The 27,019-nt window shown below is 44.2% G+C and overlaps 1 protein-coding gene across 1 annotated transcript in view; it reads left to right on the top strand.

Moving 5' to 3' along the window:
* TNKS (tankyrase) overlaps positions 1 to 27,019 on the top strand; it is a 323,782-nt gene that overhangs the window by 233,248 nt on the left and 63,515 nt on the right. The window contains exons 12-13 of the mRNA XM_045018479.1: positions 7,435 to 7,606; positions 15,056 to 15,135. Of these exons, the coding sequence (XP_044874414.1) occupies positions 7,435 to 7,606; positions 15,056 to 15,135 (252 nt within the window). The remainder of the gene's footprint in view (positions 1 to 7,434; positions 7,607 to 15,055; positions 15,136 to 27,019) is intronic.

The following is a 27,019-nucleotide window of genomic DNA, read 5'->3' as shown; positions in this document are numbered from 1 at the left end:
ACACTGGAGAGTTGCAGCGCTGGTGGTGGGTTTACAGCGCTGCAACTTAGTAACTGTCCATACCTGCAAGGCACATCCAGCGCTGCATCTCCCTGGTTGCAGCGCTGGCCGTACACCTGATCTGCCTCAGGTATAACGAGTGCAGCGCTGGTGATGCAGCGCTGGGGAGCAAGTGTAAACAGTGACTAATCTTACTACGCTGTAACTGACCTCCGGAACCTTCCCAAAATGCTTTAAGTACCAGATAACACTCTTTGTTTTGTTGTGATGCCTCTCTTTGTTTTGTTGTGAACTCGGCTCCCTGAGCTGCTTATCTAAAAAACAAACACAGCTACTGTTTGCTGGAGCAAAGGCAAGCAGAGGAATTCCTTTGGAATGTGCACAGCTAGTGTTTGCTTGAGGAGAGAAGCAGGAGAAGGTGGGGTCCGTTTTGAAACAGCTGCTTATGTGGTCTGAAGGCTGTTTGCATTTAGTGAATAAGAGAGGGGTGGGGGAAGGGGTCGAAACTTTTAAAATGATTGAAGGTTGGTGCTGTGTATCTTCCAGTCCTTAGAACTTGCAAGGCAGGGAGCTGACACACAGTGTCGACTCCAAAAATCCACTCTCTGTCTCCCCCACGCTTCCTGTCACACTCCGCCCCACCCACCTCTTTTGAAAAGCACGTTGCAGCCACTTGAACGCTGGGATAGCTGCCCATAATGCACCACTCCCAGCAGCGCTGCAAATGCTGCAAATGTGGCCACACTGCAGCGCTGGTAGCTGTCTGTGTGGCCACACACCAGCGCTTTCCCTACACAGCTGTAACTCCCAGCGCTGCACACCTGCAAGTGTAGCCATGGCCGCAGTGTGATGCCTGCTTTATTTTGATCACAGCACAACCAATGTTGAAGTTTCCTCCTGCACCGTAGACTACCCTGTTCCTCATTGTCAATGCAACTTATTGAGACACACACTTCTAAGGAGTCTGTGGGACAGTGCTGATACTCGGATACCATGCATGAGTGTAAAACATCACATTGGAATTGTAGGAGAAAAACGGAGATGACTAAATATTTTAGAGATCATGTCAAAATACGTTTAGAATAAGAGGATATTTCTACTAAGATACAACCGGGTCAGTAAAAAGTTTGTTGGTCTTTGTGCTGTTCTCTCGAGGAGTTAGGAGGATTTTGCAAACTTTCAGCATTTGACACTGACAGAAAGCTGATGTTCTGATGATACACTGTCAAAATGTTCCCTGAGCAGATCCCGACTGTTGAGCTGTCACAGCTGACTGGCAATATGTAGAAATATTGCTGTAGCTCTGGATTCTACTCTGTGTGAGACAGCAGCAGCGCAGTGATGAAAATAATGTCTTCAGTGCTGGATAGTACACATCCGTTTTGATTTTCTCTACCAGATGGTCTCATGATGGAAACACTGAAATGAAAAGAACAAAGGGAAATAACAGAGAGATCAAGAGAGATTCCTGCAGTGGAAAACGATTGATAGGAACATAGGTTTTTAATGCTTACTCAAACCACTTTTCTTTGGCAGGTAAATACGGTTTTAAAATGTCGTGGTTAGAACAGAGGTGTGACTGTTTACATGCTAAATTGAGGCATTTGGATGCAGGATGATTTCTATAGAATAAAAGCTGTCAAATCTGTTGTGTTGTAGGTTGAGAGAGTCGCTCACAAGGACTTGGGTGGGAGAGGAATAACTCAGTGGTTTGAGCATTTGCCTGCTAAACCCAGGCTAGTGAGTTCAATCCTTGAGGGGGCCATTTTAGGGATCTGGGGCAAAAATCTGTTTGGGGATTGGTCCTGCTTTGAGCAGGGGGTTAGACTAGATGACCTCCTGAGGCCCCTTCCAACCCTGATAGTCTCTGACTGTCTGGAAAGCAGTTCAGAGCTGTGGCTATCTGATTTGAAAGTGCTCAGGAGGAGAATCCACATGGATGACAATCTCATTTATTTGACCTAGTGCAGCTTGAACAATCATGCAGGCCCATTAGAACATATATGATGATAGTTTGGATACTCCTTATTTTCTCACTTAGATTTGGAATTTGAAAGGACATTTTTTTAGCTCTGAAATTGACAAATAACCCAAAGGCCTGGTCTACACTACAGGGGGGGGGGCGGTCGAACTAAGGTACGCGACTTCGCGTAGCTGAAGTCGAACTACCTTAGTTCGACTGACTTACCTGTCCAGACGCGGCGGGGTCGAACTCCGCGGCTCCAAGGTCGACTCCGCCACCGCCGTTCGCGGTGGTGGAGTTCCGGAGTCGACCGGAGCGCGTGGGGAGTTCGAACTATCGCGTCTTGATTAGACGCGATAGTTCGATCTCCGAGAAGTCGAACTCACTGCGTCGACCCGCGCGGTAAGTATGGACCTGGTCAGGCTGGACTTACTGTAAGTCTCAATATATTTTTCTGGAATTAAAGACTTGTATTTTGTATCTGATACTTGTAGAATCTTTCCTTGAAATAATGGGCTTTCAGTTGTGAACAAACGAGTAAATACACAGTCTCCAGCCTTAAAGCTTGTGCGTTGTTTTACAGTACAGAATGGTTCCCGAAGTAAAGTGCTGTCCCTGGGATTGTTTGGGATGAGAATGCTGTATAGCTTTGAAGGCAGATTGGCTTTAAGGCGACCACACTCCCAACTTTAAAGATGGAAAGCATGTGTACATTCTGTTAATAGTGCTCTAGGGACCCAGAATAACAACTAATTCACATCCTGCTTACCTCCCCAGACCCGTTCTGTCCAGGAAGCGAGCATTTACTTGTTCAGATTGCTTGTGTTTGTCTGCTGCAAGGATTGGTTCTTAGAGAACTAAGGAAAGATCTGCATGCCATATAACAAAAGGGCTAATGTGATTTTAGGATGCATAAATGGGAAGCTCGAGTTAAAGCAGAGAGGCTATTTTACCCGTGTATTTCACACTGGTGCAGCCACTGCTGGAATCCTATGTCCAGTTCTGGTGCCCTCAGTTCAAGAAGGATGTTGATAAATTGGAGAATGTTCAGAGAAGAGCCACAAGAACGATTAAAGGATTAGACAACATAACTTCCAGTGTTAGACTCAAGGAGCTCAATCGATTTAGCCTAACAAAGGTTAAGAGGTGTCTTGATTACAGACTATAAGTACCTACATTGGGAACAAATATTTAATAATGGGCTCTTCAGTCTAGCACAGAAAGGATGAACATAATCCAGTGTCTGGAAGTTGAAGCTAGGTAAATTCAGATCGGAAATAAAGCATAATTTTTAACAGAGTAATTAACCATTGGAACAATTTACAAAGGATTTGGTGGATTCTCCACCAGTGGCAATTTTTAAGTCAGGACTGGATGATTTAGTTGGTGTTGGTCCTGCTTTGACCAGGGGATTGGCCTAGATGACCTCCTGAGGTCTCTTCCAACCCTAATATTCTATGATTTTCTAAAAGATATGGTCTAGGAATTATTTGGGGGAAGTTCTCTGGCCTGTCTTATACAGGAGATCAGACTGGATGATCACAGTGGTTTCTTCTGCCTTGGAATCTATGATTCTGTTAATAGAACTTCTGTGACTAAACCTGGTCACATAATTTCATTCATAAACTTATCAGTCTCCATCCTAAAACCAGCTAGGTTTCTTGCCCCCACTACTCGTATTGGAAGGCTATTCCAGGAACTCATGCATCTGATAGTTAGAAATCTGCTGTAATTTTCAGTCTAAATTCATTAATGGTCACTTTATACCAATTTGTTCTTATGCCAAAATTGTCCTTTTGCAGAAACATCACTTCTCTCTCCCTGATGTTTACCCCACTGATGTATGTACTGAGAGCAATCATACTCTCTCTCAGCTTTTGTTTTGCTAGGCTGAACAAGTCAAGGTCTTATCCAATCCCAAGACACACAAGTCACCGTGTCTCCTCTTGTAAGATAAGCTTTCCATTTCTATATACTAGTAGCCTTTGTCTGCACTTGTTCCCGTTAGAATTAATCTTTCTTGAACATGGGTGACCAACACCATACACTGCATTCCGTTTGAGGTCTTCACCAGTGTTTTGTACAATGGCACTAATATTTCCCTGTTTCTACTGGAAAAACCTCACCTGGTACATCCTTTTATTGCATTTGCCTTTTTTGCAGCTGCGTCCCATTGGTGACTCATAGTTTTCCTGTGATCACCTAATATAACCAGGTCTTTCTCCTCTTCTGTCACTTCCAACTGATGAGCCATTAGCTTATAGCAGAAATTCTTACTAGTCTTTAAGTGCATGACCTTACACTTTGTACTGTTAAATTTCATTCCATTTCTGTTACTCCAGTAGTAGATCTGATGACTTTGCCATTGTCCCTTTCATGTGTGCATTATTTTCATGGGCAGTGTTGAGGCTGAGGGATACAATATAGCTGCTATGATTCTGTGATTTCAGTTACAAACTATAGAAATTAGAGAAAGGGAAGGCCTCTGCTCTAGTTCACCCCCTTGGCCAAAATGCAGCATTATTGCCTACAGCCAGTTTACTTTAGTTTAATTTTTATCCTAACCTTGCCATCTATAGCCCTGGGCGGCCATAAATTCCTTGTTGTACCCCTTGTCGATGGTTATGGTAATCTTGGGTTCCAAGTCAGAAATAAATATTCTGTTGAATAAAACTGTGGATTTTAATTCTTCAGTTCCTGGTTTGTGTTTATGGTTTGTCTAATCTTTTATAAAAGTCTTTTTGGTAAGTGAGCATGAAAGGGGGAGGGACTTAATAGCACTGGTGTGAGTCAAACCTGTTTGCAGGTGGATGTTGCGCAAACTCCCTATTCGCTTTCTGTAGATCATTGAATCATAGAATATTATGGTTGGAAGAGACCTCAGGAGGTTCTAGTCTAACCTCCTGCTCAAAGCTGGACCAATTCCCAACTAAATCATCCCAGCCAGGGCTTTGTCAAGCCTGACCTTAAAAACCTCTCAGGAAGGAGATTCCACCACCTCCCTAGGTAACCCATTCCAGTGCTTCAACACCCTCCTAGTGAAATAGTGTTTCCTAATATCCAACCTAAACCTCCTCCACTGCAACATGAGACCATTTCTTCGTCTTCTGTCATCTGCCACCACTGAGAATTGCCTTGCTCCATCCTCTTTGGAACCCTCCTTCAGGTAGTTGAAGGCAGCTATCAAATCCCCCCCTCATTCTTCTTTTCTGCAGACTAAATAAGCCCCTTTCTCTCAGCCTCTCCTCATAAGTCATGTGCTCCAGCCCCCTAATCATTTTCGTTGCCCTCTGCTGGACTCTTTCCAATTTGTCCACATCCTTTCTGTGGTGGTGGGCCCAGACCTGGACGCAATACTGCAGATGTGGCCTCACCAGTGTTGAACAGAGGGGAATAATCACTTCCCTCAATCTGCTGGCAATGCTCCTACTAATGCAGCCCAATATGCTGTTACCCTTCTTGGCAACAAGGGCACACTGTTGACTCTCATCCACTGTAATCCCCAGGTCCTTTTCTGCAGAACTGCTGCTTACCAGTCAGTCCCCAGCCTGTAGCAGTGCATGGGATTCTTCTGCCTAAGTGCAGGACTCTGCACTTGTCCTTGTTGAACCTCATCAGATTTTTTTTTTTTTTAGCCCAATCCTCCAATTTGTCTAGGTCATTCTGGACCCTATCCCTACCTTCCAGCATATATACCTCTTCCCCCAGCTTAGTGTCATCTTCGAACTTGCTGAGAGTACAATCCATCCTACCATCCAGATCATTAATGAAAATTCTGAACAAAACCGACGATACCGGCTGCCACCTAGACATCGAACTGTTGATCACTACCTGTTGAGCCCAACAATCTAGCCAGCTTTCTATCCACCTTATAGTCCATTCATCCAATCCATACTTTTTTAACTTGCTGGCAAGAATATTGTGGGAGACTGTATCAAAAACTTTGCTAAAGTCAAGGTATATCACGTCCACCACTTTCCAATCTACCAATATATGTTTGAGCTGAAAAATCTCTGGTTTACCAGTCATGAATGTTTCATGAGCACTACTTTCAGTTTTAGAAGAAGAAATTCATGCAGTATCAGATCGTGCAGTAGTCATTTGTTCTTCCTATGGAGAGAGCAAATAGACTTTAAAACATATTATTGTGAATAAGGTTTCATTTATCCTGCCCAATAGCAAATATTCTCTGTACTAGGTATGCTCCTAATTATTGTTATTTAGTCACTGTTTAAATTAAGATGTGGATTCCTATTTTTACTTACCTGCTGTGGAAATGCAGCAGGACTTGCAGGCAGGACTTTTAGTCAGGAATTGAGGCAAAAACTTTGTTCTATTCTACCAAGGTAAAAATTTGGGAAAATCAGATGGGAGTTCTGTAGAGTAATTACATCTGTGATGCATGCAGCTCAAAGCCTGGAATCCTTACAGTTGGAAGGTGATGGCAAGTTATTTGTGACAGTGTCCAAAGACTATAGAGCAGTTTGTGTTTCCTAAATTGGCCAAAAAAAACAAAGCTGTTGGACATCTGCATTTGCATTTGCCATGAACAGCCATTAGCTACAAAGGTTCTACTGAAAATCTTCTTAAAGTGCGTCTTGGCTATTATTCTCTTACTTTCTGTTAATGTTCTGCATAAATTCCAGATGTTTAGATTCGCTTATTATATTACATCTCATCAGACAGGTAGGTTTCTATTAGATGAGACTTTTTATTAGGTCACTTGGAGATGTCTATTCATTGCTTTATGCTGAGCTCCTGCATTACCTAATTCCTTGTTGCCTGCTTATAAACTCTTTCTTAGTCTTAGATTTCTATTTCGTTAAAAGAATTAACAAGTAACAAGATGATGGACTGAATTTGTGATAACTGAACTTAGGTTTCAGGCTTTAATTTTTCTGCCTGAAGAATTCTCCTCCATCTGACCTCTTTAGATTGGTTTTTGAATTATTGTTATTAGATAATGTTGAGTTATTTCTCCTCTGAGGATGGCAGATGGTAATTTTCTTGCAGCTTGGCCCGGCATGAAATTCTTATGTTAGATATAAATATATTAACAAATCATCCACCATGTATTAGATTTTTGCTCATACAGTTACTGTTGTTAAAGGATGACTTTTTGAAAAAAGATTACTTTTTCCAAGCGAACTTTGTCAAAATATTTAAAGTTTTAAAGTACAGGTTTTTCTGGTAATCCTGTTTCATTTTATGAGCAACATAAATTAATAACTGCATTATATAAGAAGTTAAGAAATGTAGTCTGAAATAATTAATTACTTTTAATTAGGAATATTTTAATTGATCCTCCGTTATTCTGTCTTAATAATGTGGCAAGGCAGTGGGGTTTATAAGTAAATTAGCATGCGCTGAAATTTTACTTGTTACTCTTCTTTCGTATTAAGGTTGTGGGACGGGGTGGAGGCTTGCAATTATAAAGATGCTTATTTTTATATTGCTGAATGATTTTTCAGATGAATGCACTGGACACACTTGGTCAAACAGCTTTACATAGGGCTGCTTTGGCAGGTCACTTGCAAACCTGTCGCCTCCTGCTGAATTACGGCTCTGATCCCTCCATCATCTCCTTACAAGGTTTCACAGCAGCACAGATGGGAAATGAAGCAGTGCAGCAAATTCTAAGTGGTGGGTAGAAATAGACTTCATATTTTAACATTACCTTCTCCCCCCTTCCACCCCTCCAGTTGTAATGACTTAAATGTGATTTCTCTGAAACTGGTTCTTTTTGGTGTTTATATGCAGTTTTGTCTTCCCTCTGCTAGTGCATTACGCACACAAATGTCTGCAATTTACTTTGTATTTGATACCTTTTATAAATATCTGCTCTAGTTCTCAAGTTATTTTATGTAATAAACCACTGCCCCGTAGACATTTAAATGTAACCTGCTACATTGCAAAAAATCAATATTTGTTGAATGACCTGAATAACCCAAGGTAATAAGAATGGCAGAGAGCATATTTCTCATTTTAATTTTTATTTCTTCTCTCCCAAAGTACAGACCTGTGGATTGCTAGCTACAGCTGCCCTCTGCTGGGGATGTAATAACTGGACCCTGCCTATAAAGATATTTGAGTCCCATTTCTAACATTTTGGATTTTTCTAAAGCTTTTAATATTGGTGGTGGGAAGACTCAAAATAAGAATACTTTAGTAAATATAGGCAGGAATATTTTGCATGTGAGAGTCATACCCTCTCCAACTCCATCCCCATTTAACTATCCTACAGTTGATCTCTCCAGACATTAGCAGTGTCTGTCACCAGAGTACATGCTGCTGCATCATACCTAGTAAGAACTATCACTCAAGAGAGCATGTCTACAGATACGAAAGTGCGGTTCCCATTAAATGTATAAATATGCTCACTGCTTATCTTATCTATAGTCATTTGAGGTATTCGGCATATAATTCTAAAGGTTGTGTTTTCTTATATTTGGAAGTTACTTTTGAAGAGTTCAGAAGTGTTAACAAAGCACAGATCAACATATTAAAATTTACCATTCAGAGGAATTCCTGAAATGGCACGAAGGTTAGATTGTTTGTTTTAAATTGTAAACAGACAATTTTTTGGTTTGTATGATACAAAATTATCCAACAGGAAAAAAACTTGTTTAAATATATTGAGCGGAGTTATTTAAATGGTGCTTAAATTCCTAGTGCCTTTAGAAACGCTAAATATTTCTTCTTATTGCTGTCTTGAGGTATAAGGCATGAGTAGAAAAATATATCAATAGTTGTAAAAGCAGTTGAACTCCCACTTGAGATGCTTTGATCAGTAACAATATACTTTCTCTATTCAGAACAACTCACTGGATGTGATTTATAAAATCAAAGTTTATATCAAATATAGAACAGCTAATATAGAACAGTGAAGAGTATCACTGTTTTTCAAGTAGTTCATTAAGCACTTCCATCTTTTTATGCATGTGCCTTTTTGCATGCCTGTATATATTACACTATTATTATTTTTATTTGTACAAATTAAACAACATTGGATAGTGATTTTTTTTATGCTGGGATTTGCAAGGAGCCAGTGAAAGCCAGTAGGAATTGGGCACCTATTTCCCTTAGTCTCCTTTGAAAATTGCAAACTTAAATGATACCATGGACCAGGTGTTTTCTAGCAAAAAAAAAATAAATAAATAAATAAAAACATCAATATGAAAGGGGTGCCATTTTAAAAACCAAAGCTTGTAAAGTGTTTGTTTGTAAAGGAGATACGTACCTATGTATACATTAGATACGTATGTTATTTCTCTGTGTGTGTGATTTTATATATGTATATTAGAGAGAGAATCAAAAAGAGAAATAAAAATTTAGGGAATAAATGTGGAAACAGTAATTAATCATGTTTCCCATACTGTTAAAGAGATGATAGGAATTTAATTTCAGGAAGAGGTAAGACAAAGCTTTAAAATTAAGCATTTTGAAAAGTAAGCACTTATTTGTCTTCTGTGGAAACTTTAATTTCAGACATCATGCAACACTGTTTTTCAACACAGAAGGCAGTATCTTTGCACCTATCTCCCTCCTCCATATACACACACACACACAACCCCTGCAAAGATTGAGGCTGACATGATGCATGCTAGTGCTTTGTGTTGTCCTCAGAACAACAAAGGGTTGTTGAGCATTGTTTTGTTCTGTGTTCCAGCCAATCAGATCTCTTAATCCTGTTTTTATATTAAAATCATATAAATATCTCTGCATATTTTTGTTATGTTGGATTGAAGAAATATTTTTAAATATTCAATTTAGCTTGATGTAAAGACTCTTATTTAGCTCCATTAATGCATTACTGAGATTTATTGGTTAAAATTATGTTGTAGTATTCTTGATTCCTCCTCCTCCCCCTCCCCCTCCACATTTGCAAGCAGGGATATTTCACAGCTATGAGATCACAACCGTTCAAACAGCTTTCTGATGACCTCATGGGCAGGAGGTCTGTCTTTACTCAAACTGGTATTGAGATTTTGGTTATGACCATGAAATACAAATTTCTAATGTATGAAAGTTCATAAAATGGGCCGATTAGAAAGTTTTCTAAACTCCTGTTAGAAAAATGCTGTTTGTTTATCTTCTCTTAAAGCGTAAGTACCTTTGTTTCTTTGCTCAGTTCAGCGTCTCAAATATTCAAAACCTTTCCTTAACCAAATCTCAGTCTGGTGGAGTTTTTAATTTCCATTTCCAAATTTAATTAGATTGTATTTCTGATTTTTGTGATCCTACCTTCGTTTCCCAGTTGAAGTCCGTTCCTGGGCCATATTGTGGTGTTAGAGGGCAGAAGGCCAGAGAGCAGATAAGGAAACAACAATTGAAGAGCCAAGTCCCAGGTGGTGTTCTGTGACCCTAACAAAGCAGTAAGATACCCTCCATTGCAGCCTCCCTACTTCAAAGCTTTAAGGAGGCTGTGTCATAACTATAAAGGGAAGGGAACGGCCCTCCTGTGTACAATACTATAAAATCCCTCATGGCCAGACACCAAAATCCTTTTACCTGTAAAGGGTGAAGAAGCTCAGGAAACCTGGCTGACACCTGACCCAAAGAACCAATAAGGGGACAAGATACTTTCAAAGTGAGCTGTAACTCACGAAAGCTCATGCTGAAATAAATTTGTTAGTCTCTAAGGTGCCACAAGTACTCCTGTTCTTTTTTCAAATCTTGGTGGGGGGAAGTTTTTGTTTGTGCTGTTTGTTTTTGGGGGTTGTTCGCTCTTGGGACTAAGAGGGACCAGACATCAATCCAGGCTCTCCAAATCTTTCAGAATCAGTCTCTCATATTTCAAACTTGTAAGTAACAGCCAGGCAAGGCATGTTAGTCTTATTTTTGTTTTCTCAACTTGTAAACGTTCCTTTTTGCTGAGAGGATTTTACCTCTGTTTGCTGTAACTTTGAACCTAAGGCTAGAGGGGGTTCCTCTGGGCTATATGAATCTGATTACCCTGTAAAGTATTTTCCATCCTGATTTTACAGAGATGATTTTTACCTTTCTTTCTTTAATTAAAAGCTTTCTTTTTAAGAACCTGATTGATTTTTCCTTGTTTTAAGATCCAAGGGGATTGGATCTGGACTCACCCAGAATTGGTGGGGGAGGGGAGGAGGGATGGTTAAATTCTCCTTGTGTTAAGATCCAAGGGGTTGGATCGGTGTTCACCAGGAACTTGGTGAAAAAGCCTCTCAAGGCTACCCTGGGAGGGGAAGGTTTTGGGGGGAAAGAGGGTGTTCCACACACTGAGGAATCTGGATGGTGGCAGCGAACCCAGATCTAAGCTGGTAGTTAAGCTTAGAAGTGTTATTCAGGTCCCCACATCTGTACCCTAAAGTTCAGAGTGGGGGAGGAACCTTGACATGGTGGCAGAGCGGTGGGATCATTTTAAACCAAAAGCCAGTAGGATTTTTTTTCTCCTTTCTAGCTGCTTAGAAAGCAGCCTGAAGGCAGAGGTGTTAAGTTTTTTTTAACAAGGGTCTTTGTTAAGAGAAGGCTTCAAGCTGTGAGCAAGCATCCAGCAAAAGGAATTTACAAGCTGAATTGTTTTTCTTTCTTTCTACCTCTCGGGTATAGCTAGTTAGAAAGTCTCTGTTAACCAAGCAACCCTGAGCTGAGTGCATCTCAGTTTCAGTGAACTGCAGAGGGGTGTGGCCCAGCACAAGAAAGCAGGAAAATGAGTACCAGTGACGCCGCTAATAAACTAGAGCTGGCCAGACTGGAAGCAACAAAGAAAGATAAAAATCATCTCTGTAAAATCAGGATGGAAAATACTTTACAGGGTAATCAGATTTATATAGCCCAGAGGAACCCCCTCTAGCCTCAGGTTCGAAGTTACAGCAAACAGAGGTAAAATCCTCTCAGCAAAAAGGAACGTTTACAAGTTGAGAAAACAAAAATAAGACTAACATGCCTTGCCTGGCTGTTACTTACGAGTTTGAAATATGAGAGACTGATTCAGAAAGATTTGGAGAGCCTGGATTGATGTCTGGTCCCTCTTAGTCCCAAGAGCGAACAACCCCCAAAACAAAGAGCACAAACAAAAGACTTCCCCCACCAAGATTTGAAAGTATCTTGTCCCCTTATTGGTCCTTTGGGTCAGGTGTCAGCCAGGTTTCCTGAGCTTCTTAACCCTTTACAGGTAAAAGGATTTTGGTGTCTCTGGCCAGGAGGGATTTTATAGTATTGTACACAGGAGGGCTGTTCCCTTCCCTTTATAGTTATGACAGGCTGTGATCAGGTGGACTCCAGCCGCTGTTGGTGAGAGGAAGGGAAATAGGGTAATAGACTCACACTCAGATCATTACTGGAGGGAGAGGGCTAAAATCTGAACCTTCTAAAAATGAATTTGGTTCATGCCACGATCTGCCCAGGGCTGCCGATACTAGCAGTGGGCCTACTGCATCCCCTTCCAGCAGCTTTTGGCACATCACTTACTAATGTCCATGCTGGTAGATGCCAGTGCTGCTAGCTTCCTGGGTAGGCTCAAGAGACAAACTTAGCATTTCTGGACATAGCAGAGTTGCTGATCCCATTCCTAGATGGTTAAGATTTCATGAGTTTCCTCCGTCCTTGCTCTTAGTGAGCATTTCCCCACCGTTGCAAGTGGGTTCCTAGGTTCTGCCTTTCACCTTCCCCCACAGCTAGCACCGTCCATCTCTCTCCCCTGCCTCCCCCCCAGCATAGAGACAAAGGGGAGGCAGATTCATTTACCTTTGTGGCAGGGTCCAAGAACAGCAGCTGGGATATCTTCTGCCTGTGTGCTTTGCAACCTACTGCCTGCTATATCATCACAGGATGTGTCAGAAAGAGAAAACAGGGTATACAGATGAGAAATACAACCTCAGATTGAACTGGCAAATCAATATACATACACAGCACAATTTCACAGCTAGCTGGGAATTCAAATGTCCATTTGTACTAGTTGTGCTCTCCTGCAAACAACTGATTTCACTAACTGGTTAGAAATCGCAAATAAGTGAGAATTGTGTAGATTTTAATGACACCAGATCACTCTCTTTGTGTACTTGCAGAAGGTGCTTGTATGGTCTGTTGGGTAAATTTTCTTAATGATAATGAAAGTTTAATACACATTTTTAAAGCTTACTTTTTGTCCTTCAAGAATTACCGCTGCAGACCCACTTTCTTGTGAGCATACTCCTTGGCACTGCAAGCTCTGAACCGTCTAGAAATATTGGCCCCTGGGGCAGTGTGCCTGCAGTTTGAGGGCATATAAAAGACCCCATCCCCAAGTGCTCTGTCCCTTTTGGCCTGAAATAGTCTCAGAATCACCAATTAGGCTACATTTATAGAAATAATTATTCCTCAGCTCCTTAAACTGAATGGGGGGTTAAGCAGTGTGTCCTCTGACTCTGAAAAATAGTCTCTGATAAAATGATAGGAGAAAAGAGTACAGTTGCCAGAAATGTTTGTGGCACAGATGCCACTTTCAACTCATATTTTGTTGTAAAGCTTGAAATATTAGAGTTTCCAATTCAGCAGGCAGAAGTGGCCAGAGGACAATAAACTTTCCAGGGTCAGCTAAGATCCCACTCCTTTCCATCCAGCCTCTTCCTCTCTTCCCAACTGACTCTTTCTCACTCAGGTGCCTCAGATCCGCAGAGGTCTCAGTTGGGAGAAGAGGAAGCAACATCTGGTCAAGATGGGGAAGGAAGGGGTACAGTTTATGGCTGGGTTTGGAGCTACTGCCTGTAATTTTTAACTATCAATTAAAAATGAGGAAAGGTATATTTAAAATGCATCTTTCTTTATTACCTCCCCATTCCCATTCACTTTTTTTTAACTGACCCAGTAAACTGAGGCAGAGAGATTTTGTTTTTCAATTTGGCAGTTAGTGCTGTTGTGACACTTGGGCCTACAAATTTACCCACATTGTTAGTTTAACTGTAAAAAGTATGTAACAATTCATAAAATGTTACAATAACCTATAATAGCAAATGTTGAAGGGCACAGTATGAAAGGAATGCAAAATAACTCGGTTAGTCTAAACAAATTATCTTAAGTCAATATAATTCAAAAAATGTGTTTTGCTATCCCTCACTTTTTGGGTCCTTAAAAGAATGAAATTTTGTGGGGAAAGTACCAAAGAATTTTTAAAAAGCACACTTGAAAGAACAGACGGAGGCTACTGAAGCAAGCGTCACCATCATGGCTGCCACTTCCTCTATTTCTTGGGACCATGGGCCTTCCTTATCCTGATCTTCAGAAATGTCCTGACCAGACCAAGCCAGGGGGAGAGAGAGAGAGGGAGCCAGATTATAACCCAAATACCACCTGGGATGAGAGAACTTTAACAGCCGCAGCAATAAAAGCAGCTCAAGCCCATGTCAACTAACATCTTCTCTTTTTCTAAAAAAGAACAGTTATTAGCATCTCTGATACCATCTAAGAGACTGTCAAACAAGGAGTTTTTCTTTTTAAAACTCTCTCCAAGTAAAGATAAAGAAAACAAAAAATGTTAAAATGAGAGCCTTATTTAATACGTTACGTTTCAAAGGTTTTAATTGTTTCTTCTTCTTTTCTACATCTTTAATAAAAGGTTTAAATAGATTTTTAATAGTATATTTGCCATGGTGCTAAGCAGGCTGAGGTCTCTGTACACCAAACCCCAGATCTTGTTTAAAACCGTTTAATATTAGGCAGTAACTTAGTTATGTTAACACCTCTGGCCCATTTATTCCTTCTAAATTAATACAACTGTGTACAATTGTTATATCATCAAGAAATCCCACCTAGCCAATCAGAGTGCACCCTGGACAATCATGACCCAAAACAGATTCTGGAGTCCAGTTCCCCTTTGCTGTGTTGGCTCTCCAGTACTACCAGGAGTAAAAAACTGTACAATCCTATTCCAGTCTCTAAAGTCAGCAGCTCTGCATGAGTGCCTAAGTGATTTTTGAAAATGGGACTTAAGCTGTGCTAAATTGCTTAAGCACTTTAAAAAAAAATTGTGCCTGTAGTCTCTTTGGTCAATTTAGAAAATGTGTGAGGCTGAGTTTGTCAGTATAATGGCATCTTAATTGTATAGCCCTACACCAAAATACCTATCAAAATTCCTTTTCTTTTCTGTAGAAAGTACACCTGTACGCACGTCTGATGTGGATTATCGACTGTTAGAAGCATCCAAAGCAGGAGATTTGGAAACTGTGAAGGTAGGTTTATCTAGGTGATACTTACAGGATGGAAAGTATTACTAAGCAAGACCTTCTCTGCTAGGAGAAGGTGGAATGACCTAAAAATCAAAAGGGAATCCTACAAAAAGTGGAAAAATGGACAGATAGCTAAGGAGGAATACAAAAGAATAGCATAAGTACGTAGGACAAAATCAGAAAGGCTAAGGCACAAAATGAGTTGCACCTGGCAAGGGACATAAAAGGCAATAAGAGGTTTGTTAAATACATTAGGAGCAAGAGAAAGATAAAGGAAAGTGTAGGTCCTCTACTTAGTGGAGAAGGAGAACTAATGATTGGTGACATCAAGAAGGCCGAGGTGTTTAATGCCTGTTTTGCCTCAGGATTCACTAAAAAAGTTAATGGTGACCAGATAGTCAACACAATTAAAATTACCAACAAGGGGGAAGAAATGCCAGCCAAAAATGGGGAAAGAACAGGTTAAAGAATATTTAGATAGGTTAAATATATTCAAGTCTACAAGGCCTGACGAAATTCATTCTAGGGTACATAAGGGACTAGCTGAAGCAACCTTGGAACCATTAGCAATTATCTGTGAGCGCTCTTGAAGGATGAAAGAAGTCCCAGAGGGCTGGAGAAGGGTAAACAATAGAACCTAACTTCAAAAAGGGGAACACAGAGGAGCTGGGGAATTATAGATCAGTCAGTCTTACTTAGAAACCTGGAAAAATATTGGAACATTTGTGAACACCTAGAAGGATGATAGGATTATAAGAAATAGCCAGCATGGTTTTATCAAGAATAAATCATGCCAAAACAACCTAATTTCCTTCTTTGATGGGGTAACAGGCCTACTATGGGGGGGAAGCAATAGATGGGATATATATCTTGATTTTAGTAAGGCTTTTGACTCAGTCCATTTGACATTATTATAAGCAAATTAGGGAAATGCGGTCTAGATGAAATTACTATAAAGTGGGTGCAAAACTGGTTGAAAGACCATATTCAAAGAGTGGTTTATCAATGGTTTGCTTTCCAACTGAGAGGATGTTTATAGTGGCGTCCTGCAGGGATCAGTCCTGGGTCTGGTATTATTCAATATTTTCATTAATGACTTCGATAGTGGAGTGGAGAGTGTGCTTATAAAATCTGCAGATGACATGAAGCTGGGTTGTGAGCATTCTGGAGAATAGGATTAAAATTCAAAATGACTTTAACAATTGGCTAATTGGTCTGAATTCAATAAGATGAAATTCAATAAAGATAAGCACTTTGTAGTACTTCACTTAGGAAGAAAAAATGAAATGCACAACTAGAAAATGGGGAATAACTGGCTAGGTGGTAGTATTTCTGAAAAGGATCTGGGGGTTATAGTAGATCACAAACTGAATACGCGTCAACAGTCTGGTGCACGGGAAGTAATTGTCCCACTCTGCTCAGCACTACTGAAGCTGGAGTACTGTGTCCTATTCTGGGCACCACACTTCAGGAAAGATGTGGACCAATTGGAGAGACTCCAGAGGAGAGCAACAACAATGATCAATGGTTTAGAAAACCTGACTGAGGAGGAAAAGGGTTTTTTTTGGTTTTTTAAGGGGGCGGTGGGGCATGGATTGAGAAAAGAATCTTTAAATGTGTTATCAATAGTTCTCCATGTCCAGTGAAGATAGAACAAGAAGTAATGGACTTAATCTGCAGCATGGGAGATTTAGGTTAGATATTAGGAAAATTTTCTAACTATAAGGATAGTGAAGCTCTGGAATAGGTTCCTACAAGAGGTTGTAGAATCCCCATCATTAGAGATTTTTAAGAACAGGTTGGACAAATACCTGTCAGGGATAGTGTAGGAATACTGCGTTCTGCCTCAGCTCAGGGGGCTGGACTGGATGTCTTCTCAAGGTCCCTTCCAGCACTACATTTCAATGATTCTGTGGTCATGGTTCTGTCACTGCTTTCTTTTAAATGTTCAGAAATGTTTTTCCTTGTTCCTGTAGAATGACCCCACCCTCCCATGCTTGGGCACATATGAGTTCAGGCACACGCACCATAATGTGATCATAATACGGTGTTTTCCCTATCTAACCACTGTTTCTTCCATTAACTGTGAAAAGCAAAGCATCCGTGAGCAAGTATTCATTAATGCCAGTGCCTGTAAATGTGGTGACCTACATAATTTGTTTTATCTAAAAGAACACCCACAAAAGTCAGATCTGGCACATAGCACGTACCATAATTATGGTTTAAATAGAATTTCTCTTTTCATTGTTCTCCACCAATCCAAACATTTGGGATTATAGTTCCTCCCAGCCATCTGATGGAGACAAAGCACACATGCTTTTGAGAATGTCACATGTAAGGGTCCTGATATCCCTTAGTCATTAGTAGGTGGAGCACACTGTGTCCCTCAGCAGGCTGCCAGAGGAGAGAAGAAAGAAGTAGGTCCTTGAGACCTAAAGGAAGCTGCATGGCACACTTCGGTGTGTGACTGTCATAACAGCACATATGAGGCATTGAAAGCCAATGAGCCTTAGCCCCATGCGCAGGGCTGATGAGAAGAGGGGACAATTATACCGGGGCCTCAAGCTCAGGGGCCCCCTAAAATGTCTTTAATTAGGGTGAAATGGGAGTAAAATTGGAGGCGTGGGTCCCAGCGAACATGATGAACTGGGGCCCCAATTTTTTCTCGATAGGCTTGCCCGTGTGTAACAGGGAACCCCCCACCCCTTTACTAGATATCCAGCACGGTAGACCCTAGCAAGAGAATGAGGCCCCAGTCCACGGCTGGGCTCCAGTTTTGCTAGCATTGCCAGACCCTCCTCCTGCATGAAGTGCCAGGGCAGCTTGGGCTTGAGAGGGGTGAGCAGGGCTGAGTGGCCCCTCAGAAAGCCCCGTAAAGGTAAGAAGTGCCAGACCAACACTTGGCCTCTTTAGGGGGGGAGTCAGGAGCCCCACAACAGGATGATTGCTCCTTGGACCCCAGCATCTCCAGCTTGCAGGATAAAGAAAAGGGGTAGAAAACAGGGACACATCCAACTCTGCCCCTTCCTTGGGCAGGCACAGCACTTGCCTTGAGGAGGGACACTGGTCCTAGGAAAGCCCTCTGTAGCTTTCATAATCATGTCTTGGTTTGAGCCACAAATTGAACTGTTTTGGATCCTGAGTGCCTTCCACCCGCACCCATGCCAGCTGATGAGCAGGTCTAGTAGTAGTCTTCTTCCTGCAGAAGATTTTCTCTCCACCATGTAGCAGGGAGTGTACCCGCAGCCCCGGGAATCAACTTCCCACACACACACCATTGCCAGGCAGACTGGGGGCAGAGAGGAGAAGCTGCTCCAGCTCTTCTTAACAGCACGTTAGTCCTCTGAGGGTTTGGCTACTCTTGCAGCTGTGCAGCGCTGGGAGTTACAGCTGTCTTCATACAGCTGAGTAGGGAAAGCGCTGGTGCGTGGCCACACTCACAGCTACCAGCGCTGCAGTGTGGCCACATTTGCAGCATTTGCAGCGCTGCTGGGAGTGGTGCATTATGGGCAGCTATCCCAGCATTCAAGTGGCTGCAACGTGCTTTTCAAAAGAGGCGGGTGGGGTGGAGTGTGACAGGGAGCGTGGGGGAGACAGAGAGAGTGGATTTTTGGAGCTGATACTGTGTCAGCTCCCTGCCTTGCAAGTTCTAAGGACTGGAAGATACACAGCACCAACCTTCAATCATTTTAAAAGTTTCGACCCCTTCCCCCACCCCTCTCTCATTCACTAAATGCAAATAGCCTTCAGACCAGATAAGCTGCTGCTCCAAAACGGACTTCCCTTCCCCCACTACGGGCTGCTTCTCTCCTCAAGCAAACACTAGGGGATCCCCCCTCCCTGCCTCTGCTCGAGCAAACAGGAGCTGTGTTTGTTTTTTAGATAAGCAGCTCCGGGAGCCCCGAGTTCACAACAAAACAGAGAGAGGCATCACAACAAAACGACGAGTGTTCTTTACTTAGAAAGCATTATGGGAAGGTTCCGGAGGTCAGTTACAGCGTAGTAAGATTAATCACTGTTTACACTGGCACCCCAGCGCTGCAAGAGCAGCGCTATAGTCGTTATTCCCCAGGCCGAGGTGGAGTACAGCCAGCGCTGTAGCCAGGGAGATACAGCGCTGTATGTGCCTTGCCAGTGTGGACAGGGAGTGAGTTACTGCGCTGTAAAGCCACCACCAGCGCTGTAACTCTCAAGTGTAGCCAACCCCATAGAAAATGCAGGGTGGGAGCTCTGCCTGCAGATGCTCATCAAACCCCGTCAGGTCAGAATTCCAGCTCCCACGGGTAGGTAGGAGATTAAGGACAAAGAGCAACCACCATTCTGGGTTACCCCTGAGAGGGGAAAAGGATGAGCTAAGGAAAGGAAGCAATGTGCTCTTCCCTCTCCATGCCCTCAACTGACTATGCCCAGCTTGGTTCCACATGGGCGGAGACACTGAAGAAGAGAAACCTCTACAGCTGTCACTTGGAGCAGGACCACACCTCGAGCTGCCTCCTCCTATTCCTCCTGGTAGGGCTCCCCTGCTGTTCAGTCCAGACTTCACAGAGATTTGGGGCTTTGCCTTCTGGTCTTTAAAGAGCAAGCCAGGACAGAGACAACAGGAAGAGTCCAGCCCCCATCCACTCCATTGCAGAGAAGAAATAGCTGAGTCCTGGTTTGGTCCTGCTTTGAGCAGGGGGTTGGACTAGATGACCTCCTGAGGTCCCTTCCAACCCTGAGATTCTATGATTCTATGGTCACAGAATACCACTCAAGATGTCAGTCCAGTCAGACACCACTCAGTCTGCAAGGCCTGGCTGAGGAGGAGGTCAAGCAGTGAGAAATAGGCTTCCCCAATCTTAAGAGAAGGCTGAACCCCTTACAGAGGGGACCAGCCAACATTGTTAGAGGTTGGCATATACTTGGGAGGTATTTGCTGGGGCCAGGGGACTCTTATTCTCCTCTTACAGGGCTCTACCCCCATGTTGCAGCAGACACACGCTGTTGGGGCACCATAGACAGAAAACCATCCCAACAATGCTGTTTGACCTCTGGGTGTCAGACATGGAGGTGCTCCTTTAGAGCCTGAGGAGTGGATGCTGCCATGTCAGAGGTGGCAAGGAGAACAGCAATCCCTGGGGAAGAAGAACTAGTTCTCAAAGATCTTCTTGACAAATGAGGTATGCCTGACAAGGTCCTTCATGGTTACTATAACTTAAGTACATGCGACATGCACCTCCCATGGGGCAGTGAGGTGGCTACTGAAGCTTGGAAGGTTTTCAGAGGCCAAAAATGAGAATTCTCTGACAGGCCAACGCTCTCCTGGTTACGCACTCGAATATATTGTCCATATATGACACCATACAGGATATAATCCTATCAATGGGAGCCTTAGCAGAGGGCCGGAGACCCCTGCAGCTAAAACAGTGGGTATTGTATTCTACCTCCAACACCAATACCCTTTTTCAAGGCAGACTTTTTTCAGGAAGAAGTTGTAGAAGATCCACTAGCTCTTAGCGTCTTCAGAGAATCGAGGTCGAAGAAATTCCCAGAAGGTCCTCAGAATTTCAGATCAATAGGTGCAGATCCAGGGAGACGAGGACCTATTATCCAGTCCAATAAAAAAGGCAGACTAACAAAAGGATTCACTTTTTATGTTACCAAAGAAGAGGTAACAGACTGCAGGAAACCCCTTCAGGCTTCAGATAATTTGTCTGACGGTACAAGGGCCTAACATCACAGGAAGGCTGAGGGATTTCTTCCACATATGGGTCCCACCATGGGTCCATGGACATGATAATAGACCAGTATGCCTAGTTAAGGGCACTGTGAGAAGATCCAGGGATTTTTGTCGTTTTGTTGCCCTAGTGCCATGTCAGTTACAGATACAAGCCAATCTGCTGAGCTGAGGAGAAGAGGGGGACACAAGGATCTACTTAATTGTCTCCAAAACAGTGGGGGAATCTGTGTCCAGTTTTGGACTTGAAAAAGAGTCACTTCCTTCCTTGGGATTCAGGATGGAGCCACTAATGCCTGTTGTTCAATCTGAACTGTCTCCAGGATATGCCAAGCCTTGAGTCTCACCAGAAATATCTGAGATGCATGGAAACAGGAGCAAATGGAGGTGGAGGTTTCCCCTGGTGGACCTGTTTGCAACCAAGGACAACACCCAGTGCCCACATTTCTGCTTGTTCCAGGGTTGCAGCCCGGGCTCTATAGCTGACACATCCACGATATGCTTTTCCCCCCATCCTCGTAGTACACAGGTTACTACTCAAGGTACACAGGGACAGGGTGTTGATCATTCTCATCGCCCTGGCATGGGCCCACCAGCATTGGTTCACCATGCTCCTGGAGCTGTCGGTGGAGGCCCCGATAACCCTGCCCCTTCACCGGGACCTCATTACGCAGGACGGAGAGCGGCTTCTCCAGCCCGACCTGCAATCGCTGCATCTGACCGAATGGAAGCTACGTGGTTATATGCTTTCAAGAGCCAGTGCTCCCTTCCTGTGCAGCGGGTTCTACTTGGTAGTAGGAAGCCCTCTACCAGGGCGACTTACTTGGCCAAGTGGAAGAGGTTCTCGTGCTGGTGCGGGTCACAACAGGTGCAACCGCTCCAGGCCCCGGTGCCGATCATTCTGGAATACCTTCTGCACCTTAAGCAACAAGGGCTGGCCCCATCATCGATTAAGGTGCACCTGGTGGCTATTGCCACCTTTCACCCAGAGTTTTTAGGTAGCTCGGTTTTCTCCAACCCAACGGTGGGACAATTCCTCAAAGGTCTGGAAAGGGTGTTCCCTTACTCTCGTCCCCCTGTTCCCCCATGGAATCTCAACTTAGTCCTTTTTAAGCTCATGGGGCCCCCGTTTGAGCCCATAGCTACCTGCTCCCTTCTCCACCTTTCCTGGAAGGTGGCATTCCTGTTGCCAATCACCTCGGCAAGAAGGGTATCGGAGCTGAGGGCTCTCACCTCGGAGCCACCATACACTGTGTTTCACAAAGACAAGGTGCAGCTCCGCCCGCACCCTAAGTTCCTCCCAAAGGTAGTCTCACAATTCCATCTGAGCCAGGACATTTGCCTGCCGGTGTTTTTTCCCAAACCCCATATGGACCCGAGTCACCTCAGCCTGCACACCCTAGATGTCCGCCGAGCGTTGGCGTTCTACTTGGAGCGCACCAAACCCTTTCATAAGTCCACGCAGCTATTCTTGGCCGTGGCTGAGAGGATGAGGGGCAGTCCGGTGTCAACACAGCGAATCTCGTCGTGGATTACGGACTGCATTCGGGCATGTTATGACCTCGCTGGTGTCCCAGCTCCAGCAGTCATGGCCCACTTGACCAGAGCGCAGGGAGCATCCACGGCCTTCCTGGCACAGATCCCTGTCCAGGAGATCTGCAGGGCGGCCACCTGGTCATCGGTGTACACCTTTATGACCCAGTACGCGGTCAACCAGCAGGCATGGGAGGATGCGGCAGTTGGCGGGGCAGTCCTTCCATCGATTGTTTCATGACTCCTACCTTCCTCCAAAGGTATGCTTGTGATTCACCTAATGTGGAATGGACGTGAACAAGCACTCGAAGAAGAAAGAATGGTTACTTACCTTTCGTAACTGTTCTTCGAGATGTGTTGTTCACGTCCATTCCACCACCCACCCTCCTACTCCTCTGTCGGAGTCGCCGACAAGAAGGAACTGGAGAGGGTCAGGCCAGTGGGGGTATATATGCATGGTGCAGTGGCGCCACTCTGGCGGGGGCCCTGCCGGCCCGACGGGAGCTGCTAAGGAAAAAAGTTTCCAACACTCATGCACGCGATGCGCACACATCTAATGTGGAATCGATGTGAACAACACATCTCGAAGAACAACAGTTACGAAAGATAAGTAACCGTTATGTTTGCCAGATCTAGAGGAGCCTTTTGTAGCTCCAGGGTGGCCAAGAAGGCAGTGGTACCTGGAACTGGTGAAGATATCTGTCTTCCCTACTCCTTCAGCTCTGTCTCCCCCACTCCTGTACCCAGGGATAATTCTGTACCCAGGGATAGTGTCCAGTACTTCATGAAGGCCCATCACGGTTTGTGATCTCAGTTGGGGCCACACTGCCAGTCATCCTGTGTATCTTGCAAGCTTCCATTTTATGGGCCTGGAGCGCCTTTAAGACCATGACTTGGTCTCCTACTTTGAAGGATCGTTCTCTGGAATGTTTATCATGCCAGGCCTTTTGCTCTTCCTGAGCGTCCTTTAGGTTTTCTTTAGCAAGGGCTAAAGAGTGTCGGAGGGTGTTTTGTAGGTTGCTTACAAAGTCTAGAATGTTAGTTCCTGGAGAAGGCGGAAACCCTTCCCATTGCTGCTTTAGCAACCTCACGGCCATACACAAGTTCAAATGGTGAAAACCCTAAACTGGGATGTGGTACAGCCCTGTAGGCAAAAAGCAACTGCTGTAACACTAGGTCCCAATCATTGGAGTGTTCATTTACGAATTTACGTATCATGGCCCCCAAAGTTCAATTAAACCTCTCCACCAGGCCTTTGGTTTGATGGTGGTAAGAGGTGGCAACCAAGTGATTCACCCCATGAGCTTCCCACAGGTTTTTCATTGTCCCTGCCAGGAAATTAGTTCCCGAATCAGTAAGAATGTCGGAGGGCCAACCTACCCTGGCAAAAATGTCTGCTAATGCCTGGCACACACTTTTAGCCCTGGTGTTGCTTAAGGGTACTGCTTCTGGCCATCAGGTGGCAAAATCCATGAAAGTTAGTATGTACTGCTTTCCTCTGGGCGTCTTTTTTGGAAAAGGACCCAGAATATCCGCAGCTACTTGCTGAAAGGGAACCTCAATTATGGGGAGTGGCTGGAGAGGGGCTTTGACCTGGTCTTGGGGCTTTCCCACTTGTTGGCACACCTCACAAGACCGGACATAATTAGCAACGTCCTTGCCCATTTCCTCCCAGTGGAAGGACTTCCCCAAACGGTCTTTGGTTCGGTTCACCCCAGAATGGCCACTGGGATGATTATGAGCCAAGCTCAAGAGCTTTACCTGGTACTTAGTTGGTAGTTCCAACTGTCTTTGAGGACGCCAGTCTTCCTGGTGTCCACCAGAAAGAGTTTCCTTGTATAAAAGTCCTTGTTCTACAACAAACCGGGATCGGTTAGAAGAGCTGAGAGGCGGTGGGGTGCTCCGTGCCGCCACCCAAGCTTTCTGAAGGCTGTCGTCTGCTTCCTGCTCAGCCTGGAACTGTTCCCTTGATGCTGGAGACATCATTTCCTCCTTGGACTGTGGACTTGGGCTTGGTCCATCTGGAAGCGATGTAGGTGATGGGGTTGGTTTTCGTTGATTGTGAACCGCTCTCCGCTGGTGCACTATGTGATATTTTAGGCTCTGGCTGAGCCTCTTAGGTAGGGTTGTCTGCTGCTTCTGCCAGTTCAGGCCCGCTGGTGCCCGCTGGCGTTGGAGTTGTAGATGGGCTTGCAAGCGCTGGAGTCAGTGCTGGCAATGGTTCTGGTGCTGGTTGCTTTGCCAGTTCCGGTTCTGGGACTGGATGCACTACGGCTGTAGCATTCATGGGTAGAAGATCCAGTCCCACCACCTCTGTCTGGGTCTCTGGTAACACAGACGGGGCCCTTGTGGACGGCTCAGGAACAGGGATGGGTGTGGAAGCTTGCTTGGCCTGGCTGCGTGTGACCATTCCCACTCTCTTGGCCAGCTTCACATGGTTGGCCAAGTCGTCCCCCAGTAGCATGGGGATGGGATAATTGTCAGACTGCAAAAGTCCACATTCCTGACCAACCCTTGTACTGGACAGGCAACTCCGCTGTAGGCAAGTTTACAGATTTTGACATGAATGGGTGAATTGTCACTTGGGCCTCTGGGTTGATGAATTGGGGATCCACTAAGGATTGGTGGATAGCTGACACTTGTGCCCCAGTGTCCCTCCAAGCGATAACCTTCTTTCCGCCCACTCTCAAGTTTTCCCTTTGCTCCGAGGGTATTTGAGAGGCATCTGGGCCTGGGGATCTTTGGTGTGATTGTGGTGTAATGAACTGTAATCGGTTGGGGTTCTTGGGGCAGTGGGCCCTTATATGTCCCGGTTCATTACATTTAAAACATCGCCCAGCTGACTGGTCACTGAGCCGAGGTGGGTTGCTGGAGACTGGTGAGGTGGGACAATAAGGTGTCTGGGGCTTTCCTTGGGTTGTAGGTGGGGTCTTGGGTTGCCCCCGGTGATAGGGTTTGGTTTCGGTTTGCCCCCTCTGATATTCGCTCCAACTGCTAGTAGTTTTTTTCTTTTCTGCCACTTCCACCCATTTGGCTCCAATCTCCCCTGCCTCGGTTACAGTTTGGGGCTTCCCATCTAGAATGTACCTTTCTATTTCCTCAGGGACACCCTCTAAGAACTGCTCCATTTGCATTAGGAAGGACAGATCTTCCAGAGATTTAGCACTTGCTCCTGATATCCAGGCATCCCAATTCTTTCCAATGTAGTAGGCGTGTCAGGTAAATAACACATCTGGTTTCCACCTTAGGGCTCTGAACTGCCAACAGGCATGCTCAGGTGTTAGCCCCATTCTGATTCTGGCCTTGGTTTGAAAAAGTTTATAATCGTTCATGTGTTCCTTAGGCATTTCAGCCGCCACCTCTGCTAAGGGTCCACTGAGCTGTGGCCTCAGCTCTATCATGTACTGGTCTGTAGAGATGCTGTATCCAAGGCAGGCCCTTTCGAAATTTTCTAAGAAGGCCTCAGTATCATCACCTGCCTTGTAGGTGGGGAATTTTCTGGGATGGGAAGCAGTACCTGGAGAAGGGTGGTTAGGGTTGGCTGGTAAATCCTGCTTAGCCCTTGCTAACTCCAGGGCATGCTTCTGGGCCTCCCTCTGGATCTCCATAGCCCTCTGGTGGTCAGCCTCTTTGGCTTTCTCTTTTTCTTTCTCCTCCATAGCTCTTTTGTGGGCAGCCTAATCTCTGGCCATCTGTCTGTCATGTTCCTTTTGGCTCTCCTCAGCCTGGAGTTTGGCTAATTCTAGCTCCTGTTGTATGGTTTTTTTTCTTTGCTTGACATGTTTCCCTGCTCTGCCTGAGCTATCTTTGTTTGCGAGGTGTAAAAAAAAAACACACACAGCTTTTAACTGGACTCCTCAGAATGAGAAAGAAACCAGAAAAACTGGTTTGTGACTTGTCTTTTGCAAACTGCTAATTACCCTCCAGCTAAGCCCAGCTGGAAATCCTTTCTAACAAAGCCTTGTTAGAAAAACCTTTATCTGTTTGCCTTCAGGGTATCTCTCCTTCACTGCTTCTCCAGCATCTCAAAGGAGGAAAAAAAAATCTGGCTAGGTTCCTTTAAAATCCCTCCACTGCTCACCATGTCATAGGTCTCACCCCCACTCTGAACTTTAGGGTACAGATGTGGGGACCTGCATGGACACTTCTAAGCTTAATTACCAGCTTAGATCTGGTCTCGCTGCCACCATCCAGAATTTCTGAGTACCTGGATCACTCCTTTTCCCCCCAAAACCTTCCCCTCGCTGGGTAGCCTTGAGAGTCTCCACCACCAATTTCCTGGTGAGTCCAGATCCAATTCCCTTGGATCTCAAAAATAAGGAAGAATTACTCCTTCCTCCTCCCTTTTCCCCCCCACCAATCCCTGGTGAGTCCAGATCCAATTCCCTTGGATCTAAAAAAAAAAAAAAAAACCAGGGAAAAAATCAATCAGGTTCTTAAAAAGAAGGCTTTTAATTAAAGAAAAGAAAGGTAAAAAAGAAAGAAAAAACCTCTGGGGGACAGCATATCAGCTAATCTCACAGACAATAGATGGAAAACACAGGATGTTCCTCTGGGCAAAAATCTTAATACACACAAGAATACCCAATTTGATAATTCCCTTAATGGCACCCAGACAAGTTACAAAGAAAATAAACA

Source organism: Mauremys mutica, chromosome 5 (assembly GCF_020497125.1).
Source record: "Mauremys mutica isolate MM-2020 ecotype Southern chromosome 5, ASM2049712v1, whole genome shotgun sequence".
NCBI classification, from domain to species: Eukaryota; Metazoa; Chordata; order Testudines; family Geoemydidae; genus Mauremys; species Mauremys mutica.
This window is presented reverse-complemented; position numbering and strand designations above follow the sequence as displayed.